Genomic DNA, 20,546 nt, shown 5'->3' with positions numbered 1-20,546 from the left:
TACTGTAATTTAGGCCTTTCTGATACTTACCCAAGACAATTATTTGGTAAATAGGTAGTGTACTGCAGGGACATTAGATGTTGTTATATTTATGTATTTGCATTGACTTTAAAAGTACATATTGCTACTAATACAACAGCAATTTTTCTGAACTGAAAAAGGTAAGACAAGTTTTTGTTTTTTTTTTTTTAAAAAAAAAAAGCAACCATCTCCCTGAGGAGGAGACAAAAACAGATGAGACCTTACAGAAGAAGGGAATCACATTGTGCTTTGAAGCTTCGTATTCTCATCGCCCTAACAGAATTCTGAAGACAGAAAATTCCAAGGCTAAAACACCAACACTAATCCTGGAGCTTTGAAATTCAGAAACCTGCAGTAAGTCTGCCAGCAGATCTTAATAGTTCTGACGAGACACAAAATGAGAATCAGTCTCAGATAAGCTAATGTATTTAAACATGAAACTAGCTCATTAAAATGTATGAAGGAATATACAAAAAGCTAGAACAAAGAATTAGGTGCTGTGGCTACGCCTGACAGTAGCAAGCAGTGTAAAACAGCTGAAATGAGCCTATAGAGCAACATGATTGATACTTACAGCCATATATAGAAATTTCATAGAGTCATAGAATAGCCCAAGTTGGAAGGGACCCATAAGGATCATCAAGTCCAACTCCTGGCACTGCACAGGTCTACCCAAAAGTTCAGGTTTGGAATTTTTGGGAGTTGTTTCTTTACTGTAGACTAACTCTTCTCAGGTGCCATCAACAAAACATTTACTTGCCATTCAAACGTAATAGATGCATGGCTGGAGCACAAAGCCAGTTTAGCTTCATCTAGAAGGAATTCAGTTCATGTGCTCTGACACTGGTCCCCAGTGTGGACAACAGCAGCAGAGTGGGGATGATCAGGAGATTGTTAGAAGTACAGTCCTGGTCCAAGCTGACATGCTGATGTGGATGCACAAACACAGCAGCTCTGTAAGTGACTATCTTCAGTAGAAAAATAGCTGAGAGTAGCTACTGTCTTGTTGTGTCAGTCAAGAAAATCTACAAAACTATGCCCGCAGTTACAGCAGGGTGATTCGGGATGGAACAACTGCACCGTAACAACTGATAGCAGGGTCTGAAGGCGCACTGGGGTGCATACAGGCTGTCCCCTAGACCCAAGACAAGTGCAGCTGTACTTAACCATTTTTGAAAGTTGCTGTACATATTCTAACCTCTTCTGAAGACAGTGGCTCCTCAAGCAATCCTCTCCATTGATCACAGCTCTTTATAGAGTTGAAAGCTTATTCCTAACAAGGAATGTGAGCTGTCAAAATACTACCCTTTTCCTTTGCCGGGCTAACCAAAGCCTTTATGTCTTTCTACATAAAACTGTAGACTCTGATCATCCCTATTGCTGTCCCTGGAACTCCTGCTATTATCTGAAGTACAAATTACAGCCCTAGAGGTCTTCTGAATGTTATGTGTGTCTTACATAGGACATCCCTGCTAATTCAGGACAGCATGAATACTAGCTTTCTCCACATGAATAAACAAGAGCAATTTTATATGCACACTTACTATCTGACACTTTATTAGAAATAATAGACTGCCAAATAAGTGTTCCATAAGCACCTTTTGCCAGAGTTAAAGACAAAATGATATACCTGCCAATTTTATCCTCTAAGGTGAACAGAAGTCATATCTGATTCTTATCACAGTGCTTGCAATTGTAGCGTGTAGACATTTTCATATTCTTCTGCCTCAGCATTTCAGAATCTTCTCAGCTCAATGGGTATGTTAGCTTGTTGATGTATTTCAATAGCCAGTAATTACTGGATTGTAAATGGACAAAGTCTGATGCCATAAAAGTGGGAAGCAAAAAAACAAAACTGTCAGTAAAACTGAAGAGATAGCCTAAAGCCAATCTGCTTCATTCCTTTACACCAGCTTTGATCAAAAGGATTATGGGGACAATAGTTCTCCATTCTCAAAAAAGATTGAGGAAGAAAAAAATGTTAGAATAAATTGAAAATCCTCAGCAACTGACTGTTTTACTTCTGTCTGTATCAGTGTTTTATTCATGCTTGGTTCTCCTACATTACCAAGTTTGCATGCCATTTTTCATTCTGCTTCAGCAGCCTAATATTCTTCATGTATGTGGCCTCAGCTTCTCAGTATGTTCAAATTTAGCCCAGGATGGCAAATCTCCAAGTCCTAGCCCCTCTAAAATTCTTACTTCCCAAAATTACAAGTGTGTAAGGATGTTTAATCTGGTATGAGAATGATAATTCTGTAGCACATTAAAGGACAGCGTACTTACAGCTAGTGCTAGAAGTAGCAACTTTTTTTACAGAATGTTATCCAAATCCTTCTAAATACTGATGTTTTCAAGTATCATCCCTTGATCCTGAGCATGATACACTTCATGCCTGTGCGGCTCCACAGGCAGCTGATAGGCAGCGCAGATGCACTGCCCTCACTGGGCAGGAGGAAGGCTGAGCTGTGCTCAGAGAACAAAGTGGTGCTCTGGTAATGGTGATCCTGAGGTAATCCAAGTGTCCTAAATTTGTTTCTCTTTCCCAATGTTCTGGTGCAGTAAAAACTATAGTGTTTTGCAACACAGCATCTACAAGTTTCTACCCAGAGGTCAGCCCATCCTGTTAACCTAGATTGTTTCAGCAAGTTTTATGGGATTTTTTTGCTCTCAGATTCTTTTTGTCATTTCTTATCAGTCCCATACAGCTCAATCAAACAAAAACACCACAAAGATGTTACAGTAGTATCAAGACCTTCATCATGAGAGAATAAAAAACTTTACTCCTCAACTCCATTACATGTTGTGTTTCACTCAGCTCTATATTTATCGATTATTATGGATTAATATGCTGTGAGTATTAATTCTTGCAGAGATAACTTAAGTAAGTTAAGACTTACTTAAGTGAATAATGCGAAAGATAAAGGAAAACGTAACCTTCCTTACAGTCAGCTGGGGGTTAGGTTGGTGTCTGCAACACATGAAAGGCTGAAATAACCTTTTAGAGCAACATTACTTATTCTCATTATAGCTGCTGAATTACAAATCTGAGCTGCTGGTTTTTTCTCCCTTCCGTCAATCACCATCACAGCTGTGAGGAAACACAGGCCACAGTGTTATTCAAATCTGGGTGGTAAAACTGTGCATTACTTTTTCACCTGACGCAGCACTCCCAAAGTTTGGCAGATCCAGATGGATGAATGTTGGCTTTTTGGCGTTAATTCAGTCCTTATAATGGGAAGATGGTGTCAACAGACTGTGGGAGGCATCCAGAGGAACTGTCAATGTATATAATTATTCACCCTAATGCTGCTCACTGCTTAGTCACTGTCAAAGTGGTTTGCATCACATTTCTCAGTTGCTAAAATAATAGCTATCTTCTAGACTGGGATTCTTCTTGTTCTGTGCTGGATGAGATCTCTCCTGCCTTTAATTAAATTAATGCAGGGCAAGCAGGGCAGCTCTGGCACTGGGGCAGAGGAATCCATCCCACCAGAGCTTTGCTTGGGGTCACCCTGACAGAGTCTGAGTGTTTCCTTTTCTGCTAAGTGTGACTGTGGGGGTGACCAGGGAAAGCACACAATGACACCAGGACACACAGTAGAAGGAGGGCAGAGAAGTAGAGAAGGGTCTTCTGGTCTCTCCACTAGACAAAACCATTATAGAAGCTGATTGGGTTATGGTTCCAAGAAAGAGACAGCTTAGGCATAAACCAGGCACTGGGCTTAGAACAGGCTGGAACAGGACGTACAAGTCAGAGGAGGACACATGCAGCAGAAAAGGCTGCACCTACATGGTAGCCCTCAGTGGGGAGTGATCAAGCTGCCAATGAAAGCAAGACTTCACAGTGTTACTGTATTTTGCATATTCCTTAACAGTCACAAGCACAGGTGCAACTGGTGCTTCAAATTTCAAACATAAATAGACCAAATGTAGAAATAACCCGCTAAATTTCAGATGAATATGTTGTAGATGCCTGTCCTACCTGTGTGCTGATCAGTTGGGATGATGCCCTTACACATGGAGCAAAACAAATGCTTCCAACATACACTTCACCGTGTCCTAAACATCTCTCAGTAAGTCACAATTCTGGGGGTTCCTGTCATCTAGCAAACACTTTCTGATCCCAGCCACAAGGATGTTCTATTATATATGACACTGGAGAGTTCAGGAGAAACTGAAGAACTTGAAGAACTCCCAGGGTTCCAGGTTTCAAATGTCAGTGTTAAGGTACAATCATTAATGAAGTACAGGTTATTTTCATGAATCTTTTTTTTTTTTTTTAATTTTGTGTTGATAAAAAGTGGGACCGAATTTGATTACCATTGAATTTCACAGTGGTGTTGCTTTGCCATTGGAGATGAAAAGGGCTGTTTTCATTCGCGTAACAATCTCCAATACACAGTCATGCCTTTCAATCAAAAATGAGTCACTTTATTAAGCTCACAGATCTTCTTTTAGGCCTTTCTGCCCTACCTTAATAATGAGCAAGTAATTATCAAGGCAGTCTAAGCACATGAGGTTTTCACTGGAAATGATGAATCAAGAGAATTTCCAACTACAATGTGATTCTTCTAAGATATTATAGACTCTGGTTTTACTGAGCCAGATAATTAAGGAATGATTGATTATTCAGGGTCCCAACAGAAAGGCTGAAGTGAATCAGGGAGCTGCTGCAAGACAGTCTGGCTCTGAATGCCTCAGGTCCAAGTCCCAGAACTTATCCCATCTCCTTATTAACAGCAGTTTAGGGAGCTGGATTTAACTCCCTGTCAAGCAGATTTGCTGTTAAACAGGAGAAACCTAACATAGATTTTAGGCAAGACATACTTACAGACTCAAGTTTTTATACTCCCTGAGCTTCTTAGTGCAAACACACACACACACATATTGTAGGTTTTTTGGTTTGTTTCTTTTGCTTTTTAATAAAATTCAGCTAGAAATTACCCAGAAGATTATTGACCAAACCTGGCCCTATTTCAGTCTGCCTCTGCTCTTGGTAGACATCATAACCTGATGACCTTAAACAGACAGCTTTAGGCTTTAAAGCATTATGTGAAATAGGACAAGTACAGAGAATGCTAAAGGCTACCTGCTCTTCAGTATGCATATGCTAATTTTCTATATCCAATATGTCTATAGATCAAAAGCTTTGTTTAACTTGTGCTATTTAAGATAATTTCTCTGAAGATAAGAAAAGCAATCCACCCTCCTAAAATAACCTTTCACATATGTTTGTAGTTCTGCAATAGCCAAAATCCCAGTGAAGTTTTGATAAGAAGAAGATCAATAGAGAGAAAGAATACTGCTGCACTAACAAGCAGTAGTATACAGACATTCAGTCACATTGTGTCGAAATCTACCTAGATGGTCTTGCATTAATTTGTCTGCTTGTCTCACTCCACTGATGCCCTGGTTTGGTGCAGCCTATGCCAACCCCCAAGGCAGCATCCACCGGGGTTATGCTATGCAGTAGGGAGTAATCTTTATCTGCAGAACATCTTAATTTCTGGGGGACGTGCAACACTGAGTGACACAGGCTGCTTCTGCAGTGCCCACAGCGTGGCCCTCAGTGTTCTGATCCCTCTCCAACTTCGGATTCTTACCACACCTCTCGTCTTTAATAGTAAGTAGGTTCTCTGACTGCAACTTTGTGATTGGTATGTCAACAGAGCGTTTAGAAGATAAGGTTATTCCACAGAAGTATTTCATAAAAATTTGGTTTCCAGCATAGATTAAGGAGAGAGGAAAATGACAGGAGGATACAAAACAAAAACAAACAAACAAAAAACAAACCAGAAATTGCTTAGAAACCAGAAGATGCAATAGCCTTCTGCTACATTCACAATAACAGTGTTTGCCTGTTAACAGGCTTCTTCTAAAGATTTTCCCCTGCATATTCTGGCTGGCATAAATTAATTGCAATGTGAAGCCCTCCAGCACTCCACAATGGCTGGCATTATTAGAAATAATGACTTACATGACTTACAGTCATGGTAAGCTACAGTATAACCTTCTGACAAGTCATTAGTTTGTGTCACAGCTTTCCTGACAGGATTTTGGGAATGCTACATTTAAAAAAACAAAAACAAAAACAAAACAACAACAACAAAAACACTGTGGGAGGGAAAAGGTATGAACTTAAGACCTTATCTTTTCAAAGAATCCTAGAAGAAATCTGTTTGCAGTAGGTGGTACAAAAAAAGATTAGACTACCAAATCATGTAATTTGCTGCCTTTTTCTGACTGCCTTTGCCACTGAATGATTAGCAACAAAAGGATCAGAGTGAGACCATATAAACCATGGTTTAATGGAGGAGTTTTCTTACTCTCTAAAAGGGTTCATTTACTATGTTCTCAGATAAACTGAATCAAAAATAATGAACTTAGAGGCGAAGTTACTAGAGTAAGATCCTGGAAAGTGCAGTTTGAGGAAAAGCTAATTTTAATCTGTTTGTTCGCATTGCTTAGAAGAATGAAACAGAATTGCAAATGCTAAAAGGGTGAATAAGAACAATTTGGTGGTCAGTGACCAAGTCTGATTCTGTTCTTGCTCTGATGTGGATTTGTTTTGGGTGACCTGAGGAAAATTCTCCTACCCACTTGATGCAGCATTTCATTCTTGTATAGTAAGAATAACTATAATTCCTTGCTCCAGAACTGTTACCTCTTCACTTTTTGGGAAGTTCCCAAGAATCTAGAGCTAGAAGACCTGATCTATGGGCAAAGCATTATTTTTTATTGCTACAGTAGAAGAGTTTTATGTGGATGGGGCTTCTCTGTCATGGAAAGTACATTCTGATGGCCAGATTAACAATTAATTAATCAAACGTATTGTCTCTAATATGTACGTCCAATACGTGTGTCACAATGTCACAGTTGTCCCAGTCATCACAGGCCATACATGACACCCTAGTCTCAGCAGCCTGGAAGGACTCATCAGCCACAGACCTTGGTGCAGTAGCATAGTATGGGCAGCAGAACTACATTCCTATTTTAACATAACAACAACACCCGCCCAAACCCTCACACAACTCTAATTACATTAAAAGAAAAAGAAAGGAAGGAAGGAAGGAAGGAAGGAAGGAAGGAAGGAAGGAAGGAAGGAAGGAAGGAAGGAAGGAAGGAAGGAAGGAAGGAAGGAAGGAAGGAAGGAAGGAAGGAAGGAAGGAAGGAAGGAAGGAAGGAAGGAAGGAAAAGAAAGAAAGGAAGAAAGAAAGGAAGAAAGGAAGGAAGGAAGAAAGGAAGGAAGAAAGGAAGGAAGAAAGGAAGAAAGGAAGAAAGGAAGAAAGGAAGAAAGGAAGAAAGGAAGAAAGGAAGAAAGGAAGAAAGAAATCTCATGTATTTTGCTATACTTTTCATACAATATTGTATAATAGTAACTGCTGTACTATTGCTACAACTGCTAATATATTTTTTGTCTTCCTCCAGACACCACAGCATGTAATGCATATAGAATCTGTTCAGAAATGCCAGCAATTTCACATGCATCAAGTTTGGTTGTATTACTTTTTAAGCTGTTAAAATTGGATACTAATTTTTATGTTGGCCTTGGTATGTTTTGACATTTCAGTGGTTTATTTGTCTGTCTGTTTAAGGATTCTCTTAAATCATTGTTATTTAAATATGGCTAAGTGAAGAAATAACAGGTGCCAACTGTTTATTTTGAAAGCTCTCTTTGAGTGCATTTGCTGAAGTGCCATACTCTGCCCTTCTGAGGTGCCCTGAAACAAGAGCAGAAGGTGAGCCTTGAGGAGGTTTCTGTGATCCAGATTGACCATGTCTGCTTCAATATCCCTTCAGGGAGGTAGTTATGAGAAGCAGGGCTGGGTTCAGAGTCACTGCCAGGGTCACACACTTCCCTCATGTTCCCTTCCGTGTCTCTCGTTCTTGGAAGCACACTTAAAAGAAGTCAATTTTGTCCTTTAAATACCCTTGAGAAGAGAGCAATTTTACCTCAAGTTTTATTTTACCATTAGAAACAGAACAGCACTTTGGACCTAAATAACCCCATCTGCTTCAAAGTTGCACCCTTGACAATCATCCGTGAGACCACTGATCTGAACAAGAAAGTCCTTTTAAAGAAAATAAAATTAAGTAAAATCCTCAGCCTTTGGTATCTGCAGCAGAAGCTGTTAAAATCTATCAGGATACAAAAAGGCCTAACCTAAGTAACAGGTGTACCAGCAGTCCACAACACTCGTGCCCACACACAGTTCACTAAGAGCTCAGTTTGCTTAGCTCTGTAGCAGTATTATTTTTTTTCCCATCCTAGTATCACTGAAATCACAGCTCAGAAGTCTCCAGTTTGGGTCACACATACTACGTATTAAATGGACAGAAGCCACACCATTTAGCCTAAAGATAACCCTTTAACTCCCACCCTCAAATTAACTACCCCCACAAATGTAGAACAGTATCAAGCATGACCTACACAAAATTAAAAACAGGGAGATTTTTGCTAGACATTGTAACAGAACCCTAAATTAGTGTGGTAGCTCTGCCTAGATCTTCCCCTGTAAATTAACTCACTAAAAAAAAAAAAAAAAAAAAAAAAGCAAAGGCTTTTAAATTATGAAAAAGGAAGATTCGGTGAGAATAACATTTAGAATACCTAATTTTAAGGAGAGAAAAATTCATATTGATAATGTCAAAACAAAATGCAAAAAGATTTTTGTACTGCTTTCTTCTTGCCCACTATGTCATTAAAGCTGGAATCTAGCCACCAGGGCTGCGTTTAGTTAAGTCAGTGACTTTCTGGGTTGCATTAGGCTTTAGCCAGTTCCTGACAGATCCCAGGAAAGTCCTATTCTATCTCCTTTAAAGTCCTGTTCTCAGATTTTTCAGCCAAAAAGAAACTTCATGTAAATTGTGTTGGTGTCTGTCAACTATTTGTCCCAGTTAACTGTTGTCTAAAACCAAGTTCTGTTTTGTGAACTGTTTGGTAGGTGTTTCACCCCGTATTTCTAGCTAAAAAATGGAATAAAACTGCCTTAGCACCTTGGAATAAAATGTATTCTGTTACATATTCAACATTAATGGAACATTCCAATAGACAAAGTTCATCCTTCAGAGATGGAAGCCTGCAAATACCAGTTAGGCAAGATCAGTGGATCAGTGTATATTTGTACAAATGTATAGGATTGGTGTAATGCTGATTAGCTAGCTATCATAATACTTATCTGAGCGATCAATATTTATCAAATCTTGGTTTTAGGACTAGTGTAGCTTTATTCTGCACGTTGTCATTGAAGTAAAGACTGGATCTTTACCCCCAGGGTGTTCATAATCCAACAGCTGAACTTGCTTCTAATATTATGTACACTGAATAGCTCTGTCATAGATAAAATCTCCAAATTTTGCTAATAAAACATTTTAAGTGAGCAGAGATCAAACTAGCAATCAAGGTAACAAGAAGAGAGAATGAGAACCAACATTAAAGAGTGGGGAAGAAATCTTTACGAAAGAATTTTTTCCTAATTGCAGCTTGCTTCACTTCATAATTTGCTGTTGTCTTAAGTGAAAACAAGACAGCATAAACAGAGATCAACACGGAAGGGTAAGGAAGAGAACTCCATGTGAGCAGATGAGCAGAAAAAGAGGACTGCTTCAAGTATAAAGCAGAGAACACACACACACACACACACACACACACAAACAAACAAACAAACAAAAAAAACAAACAGATGCCAGTCAGATAAAGACAAGACAAAAGAATGAGAAGAGAGGTATTACAAACGCAGAAAACAGGGAAAATTAATACTTAAGTTAAGGCCCATACAAGTATGGCTTTGGGGATGTGACTTCTGGCTTTACTTGAAAGGAGGAGATAGGTGGAGTTGTAGGAGGAGATTAAGTTCTTTAGAATAATATTTAGATAGTTTGCTTAAAGTTGAAGACCAAGGGAAGTAATGAAAAATAGTGAAGAGAAAGATAAAGAAAATAGTCTTTCACATTAAATATACAAAATGGATTCAATACTTCTTTAGAAGATGGAAATGCAAAGCCTGCTAACGTCCTATCCATTTTAACCTTGGACTTGATTAGTTATTAACTCTGGATTTACTTCTGTTTTCATACCACAAACCTTTTAGTAACTGATTTACTATACAAGCAGTGAGACAAATTAAGCTCATTGTTCTTAATTCAAAATTATACTATCTACTATCTGCTGACACGTTACCTTGCCAACAAGCACCAATTGTCAGCTGCATGGCTATGTGTGAAGGGTGGATGGGCCAATCGTTGGTCACAAGATAAGGTTCATATGTTGTTCCATCCATATATAACGTAACAACGGGAAACTCAACATTGACAACATAGTAATGCCATTCTTTATCACAAATCTGAAAGACAGAATGCAAGAGAAAAGATTACTTAGCACTTACTGTCTGGTGACTAATGTCATATCTCATACTCTTAAAATTGCATTGTTTCCAAATTTCACTCATGGGAAAAAAAAGCTATTGTAATTTATATATCATTAAAATTAATGAAAGTCTGAAACAATGGTGATACTTACGTTATACATGAACAATGTATTTGATAAATAGAGGCATTTTAACACACATTCGTCAAAAACAAGGCATGGATGAAACAGAAAAATCAGGCAATTCAGTACTTGTTCTGTATTTTCACATTTATTAATACATAAGATTAGTTTCCCAGTGTCTTTATTGACATTTAAGAACACAAAATTGCAGGTACTTGGGATGTTTTAGCAGTTACTGGGGATCCTTGTTAGCTTCAAATTAAGAAAATACATAGAACTTAGACATTATATTGTATTATCAATGGTTTGATTCAATTGCCATTATTAAGTATTAGTATTTAGAAAGTCCTGTTCAATGCATCAGGACCTTCACTGTACTAGCAGGATTTCTGTTGTGCTCTGTACACACATACACATGAACTCAGTTCAAGTAGTCTGTCTTCTTGATTTGGGCAGACAACCCAAATCTTCTCCATGCTTCCTGTTTTATTTAGTCTGAAGCTTTTCCCCTGGTATTCTGCAAAATGAGGACCTATATGGTTTCGCTTATCTACATCAGTATTGAAAAGCAACATCCACAGTTACACTGTACTTTCAAGGTGAGAGTATCAGTGTCAAATTCACATGATTTTCTGAGCTAGATAATCAGAGATTACTGTGAGATTGTCAAATTCTGTCTTAGTTCAAAAATGTAGTTAGCTGAATCAGTGTCTCTGAAGACAGAAGTCTAGTGTGTAAATACCACTTCCTGCCCAATTCTTTTTTTCCTTTCTTGTATCTTTCAGATTTAAAATTTCAAAGAAATAAATCACAGCAAATTGGTAGGATGGGGAATGTTTTTAAAAATAAGGCAATAGATAGATACAGTCATCCTACTTTCAATTCTGCAGAGATACTTGTTTTGATGTATTAAGAAACTGAAGTGCTTGAATGCAGATATCCTTGCTGTTTCATAAAGGCAAGCAGAAAAGTGACGTTTAAGCATAACACTGTCCTTGGCCAGGTTAAGTGCTATCTGCTGCAATATCTGCCCTTTGAAATCAAAAGCTAATGTTTTGTTCCAGAAGACATTTCAACAAGAACTTAATCACTTTTATTTCAAACGGATACATTTATTACTGCAGACATCACAGCTCCACAGCAAGAGATAAATGCAGTAAAGGGGCTGCTAGAGTCTTCCTGTTGTAAGCAGTAGACAGCACAAATGTTTTCTGAAGGTTAAATGAACTGAAACCAAAATTGAAAGTAAATAAATTGGAAGACTGAAAACTTTATTGAACAAACAGCAATCACGAATACTATTATGCAGTCCTCCCTTTCAAGGAAAAACAGCTTGCCAAGTTTCCTGACCTGATCATTAGACTGTGATGCGTCATAGCCCCATGTGTCAGACATTTTATATAAAACAAAATGAATGATGTGCCTGAGTTTGAGAGAACTTGTGTGATAAAAACTACAGGGGTTGATATTTCACATTTTTCAGACAACTGTCTCAGAGCATTTCTTTTTGCAACCCTTAACTGCATCAGTTGGTATGTCCCAATTGTTACGTGACAGTGAGCAATCCTCACATTTAACCAAAGCAAGAGCACTACTGTGGCATCAACAAACATTCTGGGGCATTATATACATGGACGCGTGGTAACGCGTAGCTAGTTTGATTGCTCTAGTGACTGACCAATAAGGTAGTAACATTTTTCTGAAGAAAATGCTGTCTGGAAACACAAGATTACATAATCACCACAATTCAAGAGTTCAGCAACTGATCTCCAGTGCTTCCAGGAAAAATGCAGGTGTGCAGCTGCAGATTTCCACAGCTGACAAACTACTAACTGACTTTATTTTTTCTGGTACATCCTAGAACATAAGATACATCAATTCTAAACAGTTTGTTAAAGTCCTCAAAGTATCACTTGTATGTTTTTCCTTAAATTTCAACACATAGATACAGCATTTTTAGGGGAATTTAGGCACTTAAAATCTCAGCTTGGTGAGATCTCAGCTTACTGAGATTTCAAAAGCACACAAACCCTTTAGGTTCTTAATTCTATCAAGAATTAAGCTGTCTCTCAAGACAGCTTAGGTACTCTGATACAAGTACATACCAACAGACTGCCTTTAAGAATCTGTACAGAGTCCTGGTGTAAAATCAAATATTCTACAAGGTGGCAATAGAATTATTTAAAAACTCTGGAATACTTCCCAGCCACTCAGTAGGAGTATTTAATGCCTGGCCATTTCACAGGCAACAAAATAATGAAATAAATAATTGCAGAGTGGAATTTGTTTAGCTGTCATTTCAGACACCTTCTTCACCTTGTTAACACAGGAAGCCAATTTGTCCCTTGCCTACATGCATTCCACACTGGCAACAGAATGTAATTATTGCGGTGAAACCATGAAAATAAAAGGATAAAATATACTAGTTTGGCAAATACATAAATTGTAATCATGTAAAGTAAGAACTTTATTAAAAAATCTAATTTATAAAGCTATCTTAATAGGATAAAATTGCTGATGAGCAAGCTTAGCTTTCAAAGATTGCTGGATCACTAGGCTGGTATAATCACTTTATCATGTCAGTCTACCTCTGAAATATATTAATCAAATCACAGTGAATTAACCAGTTTGAAGTCTCAGTGATCACTACAAGTCATTACATGGGAATATGTTTTCAGGAAATAGATACAATATAGTCTATGAAGTAAGTTTCTCAAGACATGAAAACTCTTATCTTCTGAAGAAGAATTTTCTGGTTTAGATTGGAATGGTTAGGAATGGATTGAAATCAGTGTTTCGGTTTGAGAAGCATACAGGAATTAGAAAGAGGATTCCTTGGTCTGCAAAACATCTTCTTTTATGGCTTTGTACATAAGGGCCAGACATGCACACATGAGAACATGTCCTTTACAGCTTGCGGTCCTGGGCTGTCCTCATTGACCTGTTTGGCTAGATACACAGACAACCCACACTTCAAGAGGTGTCCCAGTGCTTCAGTTCAGCAGCAAACAGCCATGCATATTTGCAAACCTCTGACTAACTTCCTAAATGATCCTTGCATTTTAGCCAGTTACGTTCAGCAGACAACTGAGTTGTCCTCACAAACAGCTCTGCACGTCTTAGTGCTACTCAGTGCATGTTTTGGGTGTATCCCTTCAGAGCTGAGAAAGCAGTTTTTAATTCCATTACTTCCATCAAATGTATACGTCTTTTTTCAAGTTTATACTACTTTCAATCCTTTTTTAACAAAAATATGTTTTATATTTATACCCGCTTTGATAAGGAGAATACAGGAATTTGTGCAATTATTTCAGACTGGCTACTCCCACAGACTTCACAAAATGGAATTTCTAATATGGAGGTAATTGTAACTATACAACATTTTCGCAAATACTCTTCCAAACTAGCTTTATGCTTTTGGAGAAGCTAGATGGAGGTAGAGGCAGAACAAACTTTTGATAAGCAAGGCCTCTTGGAAAACTTGCTATCCCCTACCGCACAGTGTTATTTCCTTTATTCCACTCTCACTTACCTAGTGCCAGCTTCCACATACTTTTCTGTTTATTGCTAAATACTAACGTGAGCTGGGAGGGAAACAGAGCTGTTTTGCAAAACAGATTTTTAAAAATCTTTACTAGAAATAAACTATCCAAAATCATAAATTCTCTGTGGAGAAAAATCCTAAATTACTTGTTTACATCAGTTATGATACTTCACTGTAAACGTGCTTTAGACTTAAATGAGAAATGTAAAACAAACACACACACACACACACACAAAAGGTGAAGGGACTAACTAACACTTTCATTTAAAAATACAGAAATACTTTGAACCTAGCAGAAGCACTATCCCATCTTTTCTTTCATTGTGATCAGCATAGTTGTAAACTCTTTGAGTTTGACTAAGTTTAACTAATTTGTGTTCTCTGAAAGAATTTTCCCTTTCAAGTATTTGCAAACAGCAACGGAGGAATTTAACCTCTAGGTAACTTCCTCATTCTTAGGTGTCTGTGACACTGTCCTCCCATCTGGCTTTCAATTATTTTTCTTTCCCCTTACTCTTACTTTCAGTATTTTATCTTTTCACCTACTGCCTTGAGTCTATTATATAGTGCCTTAAATATTGATATCAAAACAAAACAAAATCAATACCTTTGGAGTTTTTTGATTTTGCTGTATATTCCCCCTTTGTTTTGTTTTTGCTAAAATATGTTGCTAAAAACCGGTCAGCTAACTGGTTCAGGCTCTTTCACCTACTCTCATGCAAATTGCGCTTAATTCCAGTCTTAATAACCAATTCAAATTTAAATAGTTGCACACCAGAAGAACCTATCTAGTATATTCTGCAAAAGCAAATCCTAAACTAGGTCGAACTATTGGCAGTGTTGTGATGGTGCCCATGCCCAAGGGTGGAATGCCAATGGAAATGTTAATGGCGCTAGTGCAGAAGAGACTGACCGCTGACAGTATTTCTGTGCTAAAAACTTGAAAATAAGGTGTTTAGTTACGAACAGTGTAGTAGTCATTAAAAACAGCTGGGCTGGTGAGATCAGTTCGAGATCTGCTTTTATTTCCATCAAAAACTGGAGATGTTTTAAATGTGCAGCACAGAGCTTAACTTCTCAAAAGTGAATAAAAGACATACACAGAAATTGAAAAGGTGCTAAATTCTCCTCCTCACTTTTCCTTATTATGGATAAATTCTATAGATGATTTCCATTAAATTTTGGATGCATTAATTCCCTTCTACAATTGTATTTTTATCAACAGAGATGACTTATATTGAAAGAAGAATGTGCATTGTTGTTTCTTCAACCTATCTTTATATAAATCATCCTGCCTGAATCAATGCACATCTGCTGGAGTGTCACTCCAGGAGTTACTGGCCTTTTAGGACTGTAAATGTCTCTAAGACCACGGAAGACTTCACTAGCAGACTGTTCTTCATCACAGATAAATTCTGTGTCCTTTCAATAAAACTATTTTCTGCAGTTTAGTATATTTCAGTTAGTAAAACATTTTATTTAGGCCACTCTATAATCAAGAATGTAGTGGAGAAGGCTTATTATATGCATTTATAGCAAAAACCTTAACACTGGAATTGTTTCCTTATTTGCAAGCATGTCACTATAGATTCATTGGAGGTCATCATTGTGAAAATTTGTAAACATGCAGAGACAACTGAGGCTCTGCATTTTTATCTCATTTCACTTGAAGAGACAACAAATGCAGGGAACCTCCCTTTGATCTCACGCTTAAAGGCTTTAGCAATATCCACTCAGTTATAGCACCCAGATCAAACCCTCTGCCCTGTTCTGAAAGCAGCCCCATGCTTTGTGAATCTGCTTCAAAGCAGGGCACCCCTTACAATGGTTCAGAATACAGAACACAGATGATATCTGAATGGGGATATATGGTTATTATTTTGTGTTTAAAAAGAAATACCACACTTTTCTTTCAATCTCCAAAATAATCCTAAAACAGCTTTTTAAAATTACAAATTTTGCCTTTCATCTTTTTTGTTGGTGACACAAAATAGACATTTAAACGGTTCCAATGTATTTAGATAGAAACAAGATCACATTTTTATAGTACTGAGCAGAAAGCACTGTACTGAATACAAACAGGGAGCTCGAAGCACCTCTCACAAGGATTTACGGAGTACTGCTATTATAAGAAAGAAAGCCTGAAAGTGAAAAATAAGCTATTAATTTGGAAATGTTGCAGTGGAATTCCAGTAAAAGCTAAAATGTTACATGCATTTTAATGTTGTTCCCTCCCCCCCCAAAAAAAAACAAAACAAAACAAACAAAAAACACACTGTTGTACATTAACATCATTAACATATGCCAATGAAAATAAAATTTTGTAAGAACTATAAGCAGTTATGCACAAGGTTACTGAGTTTTGCATGAAGACAGGCCGAAGGCAAGCTTTCTCCTGTCTCACTCTGGGGTTTATAGCTTTGTCTCTGATGAATGGGAATTTAAAAGACGTTGTTGAATGTGCTTTTAACTGTTACTTTAGAAACTCATCTAGAATCTTAATTGGTTTGCTATTATGAGTTCTCATCCAGAAATTTCTACTATTAAGGCATGCTTGTTATATAATATATATATTTTGGGGCATTGCTTTTCTATTATTCTGCTGCTCTCTTGATACGTCTTTGCCTTAAATTCAATAGCAGAGCTACCTGCAAAAGCTGATTAAGTAATATGGGGAAATAAGTTACACAGTCAACTTATCTCTTTTCTATTGCCTATAAGAACCTTATGATTTCTTTTTGTGCTTGTTGTTGTTGTTACTGTTTGTTTGTTCTATTATTCCACCACCACCACCACCAAAGGATACACTGCTAAAAACATCCTGGTGCAGACTGTAAGTATGTGGTTCAGTATGCAGATATTCAGTATTCAGGATGTGCTTACTTCACTGAATACCTGGGTTACACAGTGCATTTTTGCTTTGTAATACAATGAGCAAAATATATTTCTGCTGTGAATATGCAGGCTTTATAGTCAAAATTTACTTTTGTGAGAATCAACAGATACGCACTTCAAGTTGGCTTTGTCCTACAGTATAATCTGCCAGTTTATTCATTTTGGGGAAGAGCTATTGAAAATGAACAAAAGCAAAGTGCAAACACAGATTAATCAAATTCATCAAGTAATATAAATTGTTATGTCTTGTAGTATTATTTATTCTATCCCAGTAATAGGCTCTTTGCATTAGCACTTATCTGCCTGTTCTCCCTCTGCCTTTACATTTTAATATCCAGATATTTGCCACATGTGTTGGCTTTATTTAATCTAAGAACTGCTGAACTGAAAAGGATTTAAGCATTTGAGGAAATGGGTCAGCATATTCTTGACCACTAAGTGGAGCTGTTCAGATTGCAAATCTGTCCCTAATAAACCCACAACTTCTTCAGGAATTTTAAAATAAAACTCTACAATATTCTTATTATGGGATGGATTTTTTTAATTATCATTTTATTTATTTATTTTGATAATCTCTTTGGGTTTCCCTTTCTATATTAGTTCTTTAGCAGGTCTTTCACATTACACTTCTTTCAGTCTGCCAAATCAATATGCCCTGCCTCTGAGCTGGCAATAGCTACTACAGTAGTTAAGGCACAATAGAAGTAAAGTACACTGTATGTGGGAAAAGAAGGAATCAATATACTCCCATGAGTTAAATTAATGGGTGATAGATTGCAAAGCAGCATTCCAATTGAAGAGGTCAGTGGTTTTTTTTGTTTGTTTGTTTGTGTGTTATTTTATAAATAATTATTATTATTATTTTCCATAAGAATACTGTTGTAGACTTATCCTCTACATAAAACTTGCAGTTTGAATCCTGGCTTTTATAGCACTGCTCCACTTTGATCACAGCATCACTGAATAAGTTGCGAGACTCTGACAGCTGGTGGCAGGCAGTGAAGGAAAAACAACAACAACAAACAACAAAACAGGTTGCTTTGCTCTGGACCAGTGCTTTTATGCCTATGAGACTAGAGCATCTCTACCAGTTGTTAGCAGTACTGGTTGGTACATGGAGTAATTTGTACTCTGTGAGGAAGCTTTTCTATAGCTATTATCTGTATTAGAAGTTGGATTTCTCTAATACATAAACTGATCTTATGTAAGCTTCAACTATGAGGGAACTTGGAAAATGAAATAAACTTTCTTCTATATTTGTTTTAAATGTATGGCTTAGAACTAGCTTTCAGAGACCTTAATACAACATATCTCCTGATATTTATATTTTAGTGCCATGTAATCCTGAAATCGTAAAGTAATGCATACAACCAGTCCTAGAATAAAGACTGAACATTGTACAATTTAATCCCTTTTTTCTGGAACCTCAACTAAGTGTAAGATGAATACTAGTGACAGAAAGCAGCCAAAGAAAGACTACTCTGCTCCTAATAACTCTTAAGCAAGTTATTGCTTCATCACAGGACTTTCAGTGAGGAAACGGGAATTCAGCTTGTATTCCCTACCTTGGTTGCATGTGCAAAAGGAAGAGAAATCTCCTGAAGTTATATTAAGGTGAGCATGAGCCACAGGAATTCTAAAGGCTCTGTTGACAGCACAGCGAGTCTGAGCTCCTAAATGAGTCACCAAAGCCACATGCCCATAGAGAGACAATCTGAAACCCTGACCACAATGGCCCTAAAATTCTCTCATATGTCACTACTAATTGACATCTTATTTAGGAAGCTAAGCAAAGCAGAAAACATCTTCCATGATTGCATATTTTGAAAAAAGAGGAACTAAAGGTGAAGGGGAAGCACTTTGCCCTTATCATCTCACTAATTGGAAAGATAATGTGGTTTAATGTTGATTGTACAAAATGAAATTTTGCATAGCTTATGAAACAATTATTTCAATATAAACTATTCAGTGCAAAGTACTGAGTATAAAACTAATGGACTTTCTGATGTACCTAGTTCAAGCAAATGCTATATGCGCATAAGTACCTATCTAATCACTCACTTTCCAGACTGGTATTTTGAATTGTTTACTCACTGTCTGGCACATGCTTTTTCTTCTGCTTAATGTTTATAAAATTTAGACATTTACTTTCTCTTAAAACAAGTTTTCACAGGTGGTGTAGGAAACAACGCTAAGTTTTGTCTGCTATCCTTAAGAAAATATTAGTAGATCATGTTATTAGAATACCTTGAGTTCTGGTATTTATTATGCAGTGTGATTTGACATGCCAAACAGTAAAGGCTGGATGCCCGTTATATCGTTTAGAAAATATGGTACCATCTTTTAACATTTTTTTCTTCTTGAGAACTACCTCAGGAATCGCTAACTCAAAACTAAATTCCAAAGCAATTTGAGACGAAACTTTTTCATGGTGAGGGTGACAGAGCACTGGAACAGGCTGCCCAGGGGGGTTGTAGAGTTTCCTTCTCTGGAGACACTCAAAACCCACCTGGACACATTCCTGTGTGACCTGATCTAGGTGTTCCTGCTCTGGCAGGGGGATTGGACTAGACGATCTTTCAAGGTCCCTTCCAACCCCTAACATTCTTTGATTCTGTGTGAAAGCCAATTCTCGAAAATACAGCTATGTAACATGCTTGTCAAGTATTCCTCTTTATAGTTACTGTTGTTCACATCGGAAATGCCTTGTTGCATATTATCTGAAATGTCTGTAGTGACAAATAAAAGTAAGACCTTTTTCTTGGCTCTTTTACCTCCATGTACGTTTGAATGAATGGAGAAGGAAGAGCATGCACTTAAAAGGTGAGTCTGTATTTAGTACCAGACTTACAGCTGTAAGACGTGTTTTAATCTTTGATTTTCCTGAGATAAAAAGCTGAATCTAGCAGAACTTTGAAGTGTAGTTTATTTTGAGGTTGACTGAAACAGCAAATATCTTTCATCCCAAAGAAGGGGATGAATAAAAACACTGCAGACACCCTGTGGCAACTGAGGCAAGTATTTTATTACTGTGATTAAGTTTTAATCTGAATTGTGTTATCATCCTCAATTTAAAAGAGCCAAGCATGTAGATCTGACTCCGAGTTTCCCAACATTTATTATTTGGTCTTGTCTAAACTACCTGCCCTGCGTGCTAAAGAGGGGATGTTAATTGTAACATTGACCTCTTTGCTAGATAGATTCTCGGAGTCTCTATTGTGCTGCTGGTGTTCTGCCAGGCTAAGTAGATCACTGTCTTTCATCACTGTATTCTGTGCCCTCTTCAGTAATCAAAATATCCACTGTTACTGCACTGTTTAATGAAGCCAACTTATTCCAACTATATATGACACTTGAGTCATCTGGAAACAAACCTTAGGGTATAAAAATTGAGGAATTCAAATGGAATTAAAAAATTGAATGGTAAGACTTAATTTACTGAAGAATAAGAAAATAAAAGACATCTCACCGCTTCTCATTTTACAGTCTGCTGATAGAATCTCATATGATATCATTGCTGGCCCTTTCCCATGAGATAGCATTCCATTTTGAAATAGATCTGATTATTTACTTGGATAGGTCCTTCTCCTGTCT

The 20,546-nt window shown here is 37.4% G+C and overlaps 1 protein-coding gene across 3 annotated transcripts in view; it reads right to left on the bottom strand.

Moving 5' to 3' along the window:
* Positions 1 to 20,546, bottom strand: part of CLSTN2 (calsyntenin 2) — a 350,903-nt gene that overhangs the window by 18,843 nt on the left and 311,514 nt on the right. For all 3 annotated transcript variants that reach the window (XM_068691530.1, XM_068691529.1, XM_068691532.1), the window contains one exon: positions 10,205 to 10,367. In XM_068691530.1, coding sequence (XP_068547631.1) covers positions 10,205 to 10,367 — 163 coding nt within the window. The remainder of the gene's footprint in view (positions 1 to 10,204; positions 10,368 to 20,546) is intronic.

This window comes from Anas acuta, chromosome 9 (genome assembly GCF_963932015.1).
Source record: "Anas acuta chromosome 9, bAnaAcu1.1, whole genome shotgun sequence".
In the NCBI taxonomy this organism is placed as follows: domain Eukaryota; kingdom Metazoa; phylum Chordata; class Aves; order Anseriformes; family Anatidae; genus Anas; species Anas acuta.
Note: the sequence above shows the minus strand (reverse complement) of the source record. Positions and strands in the feature narration are given on the sequence as shown.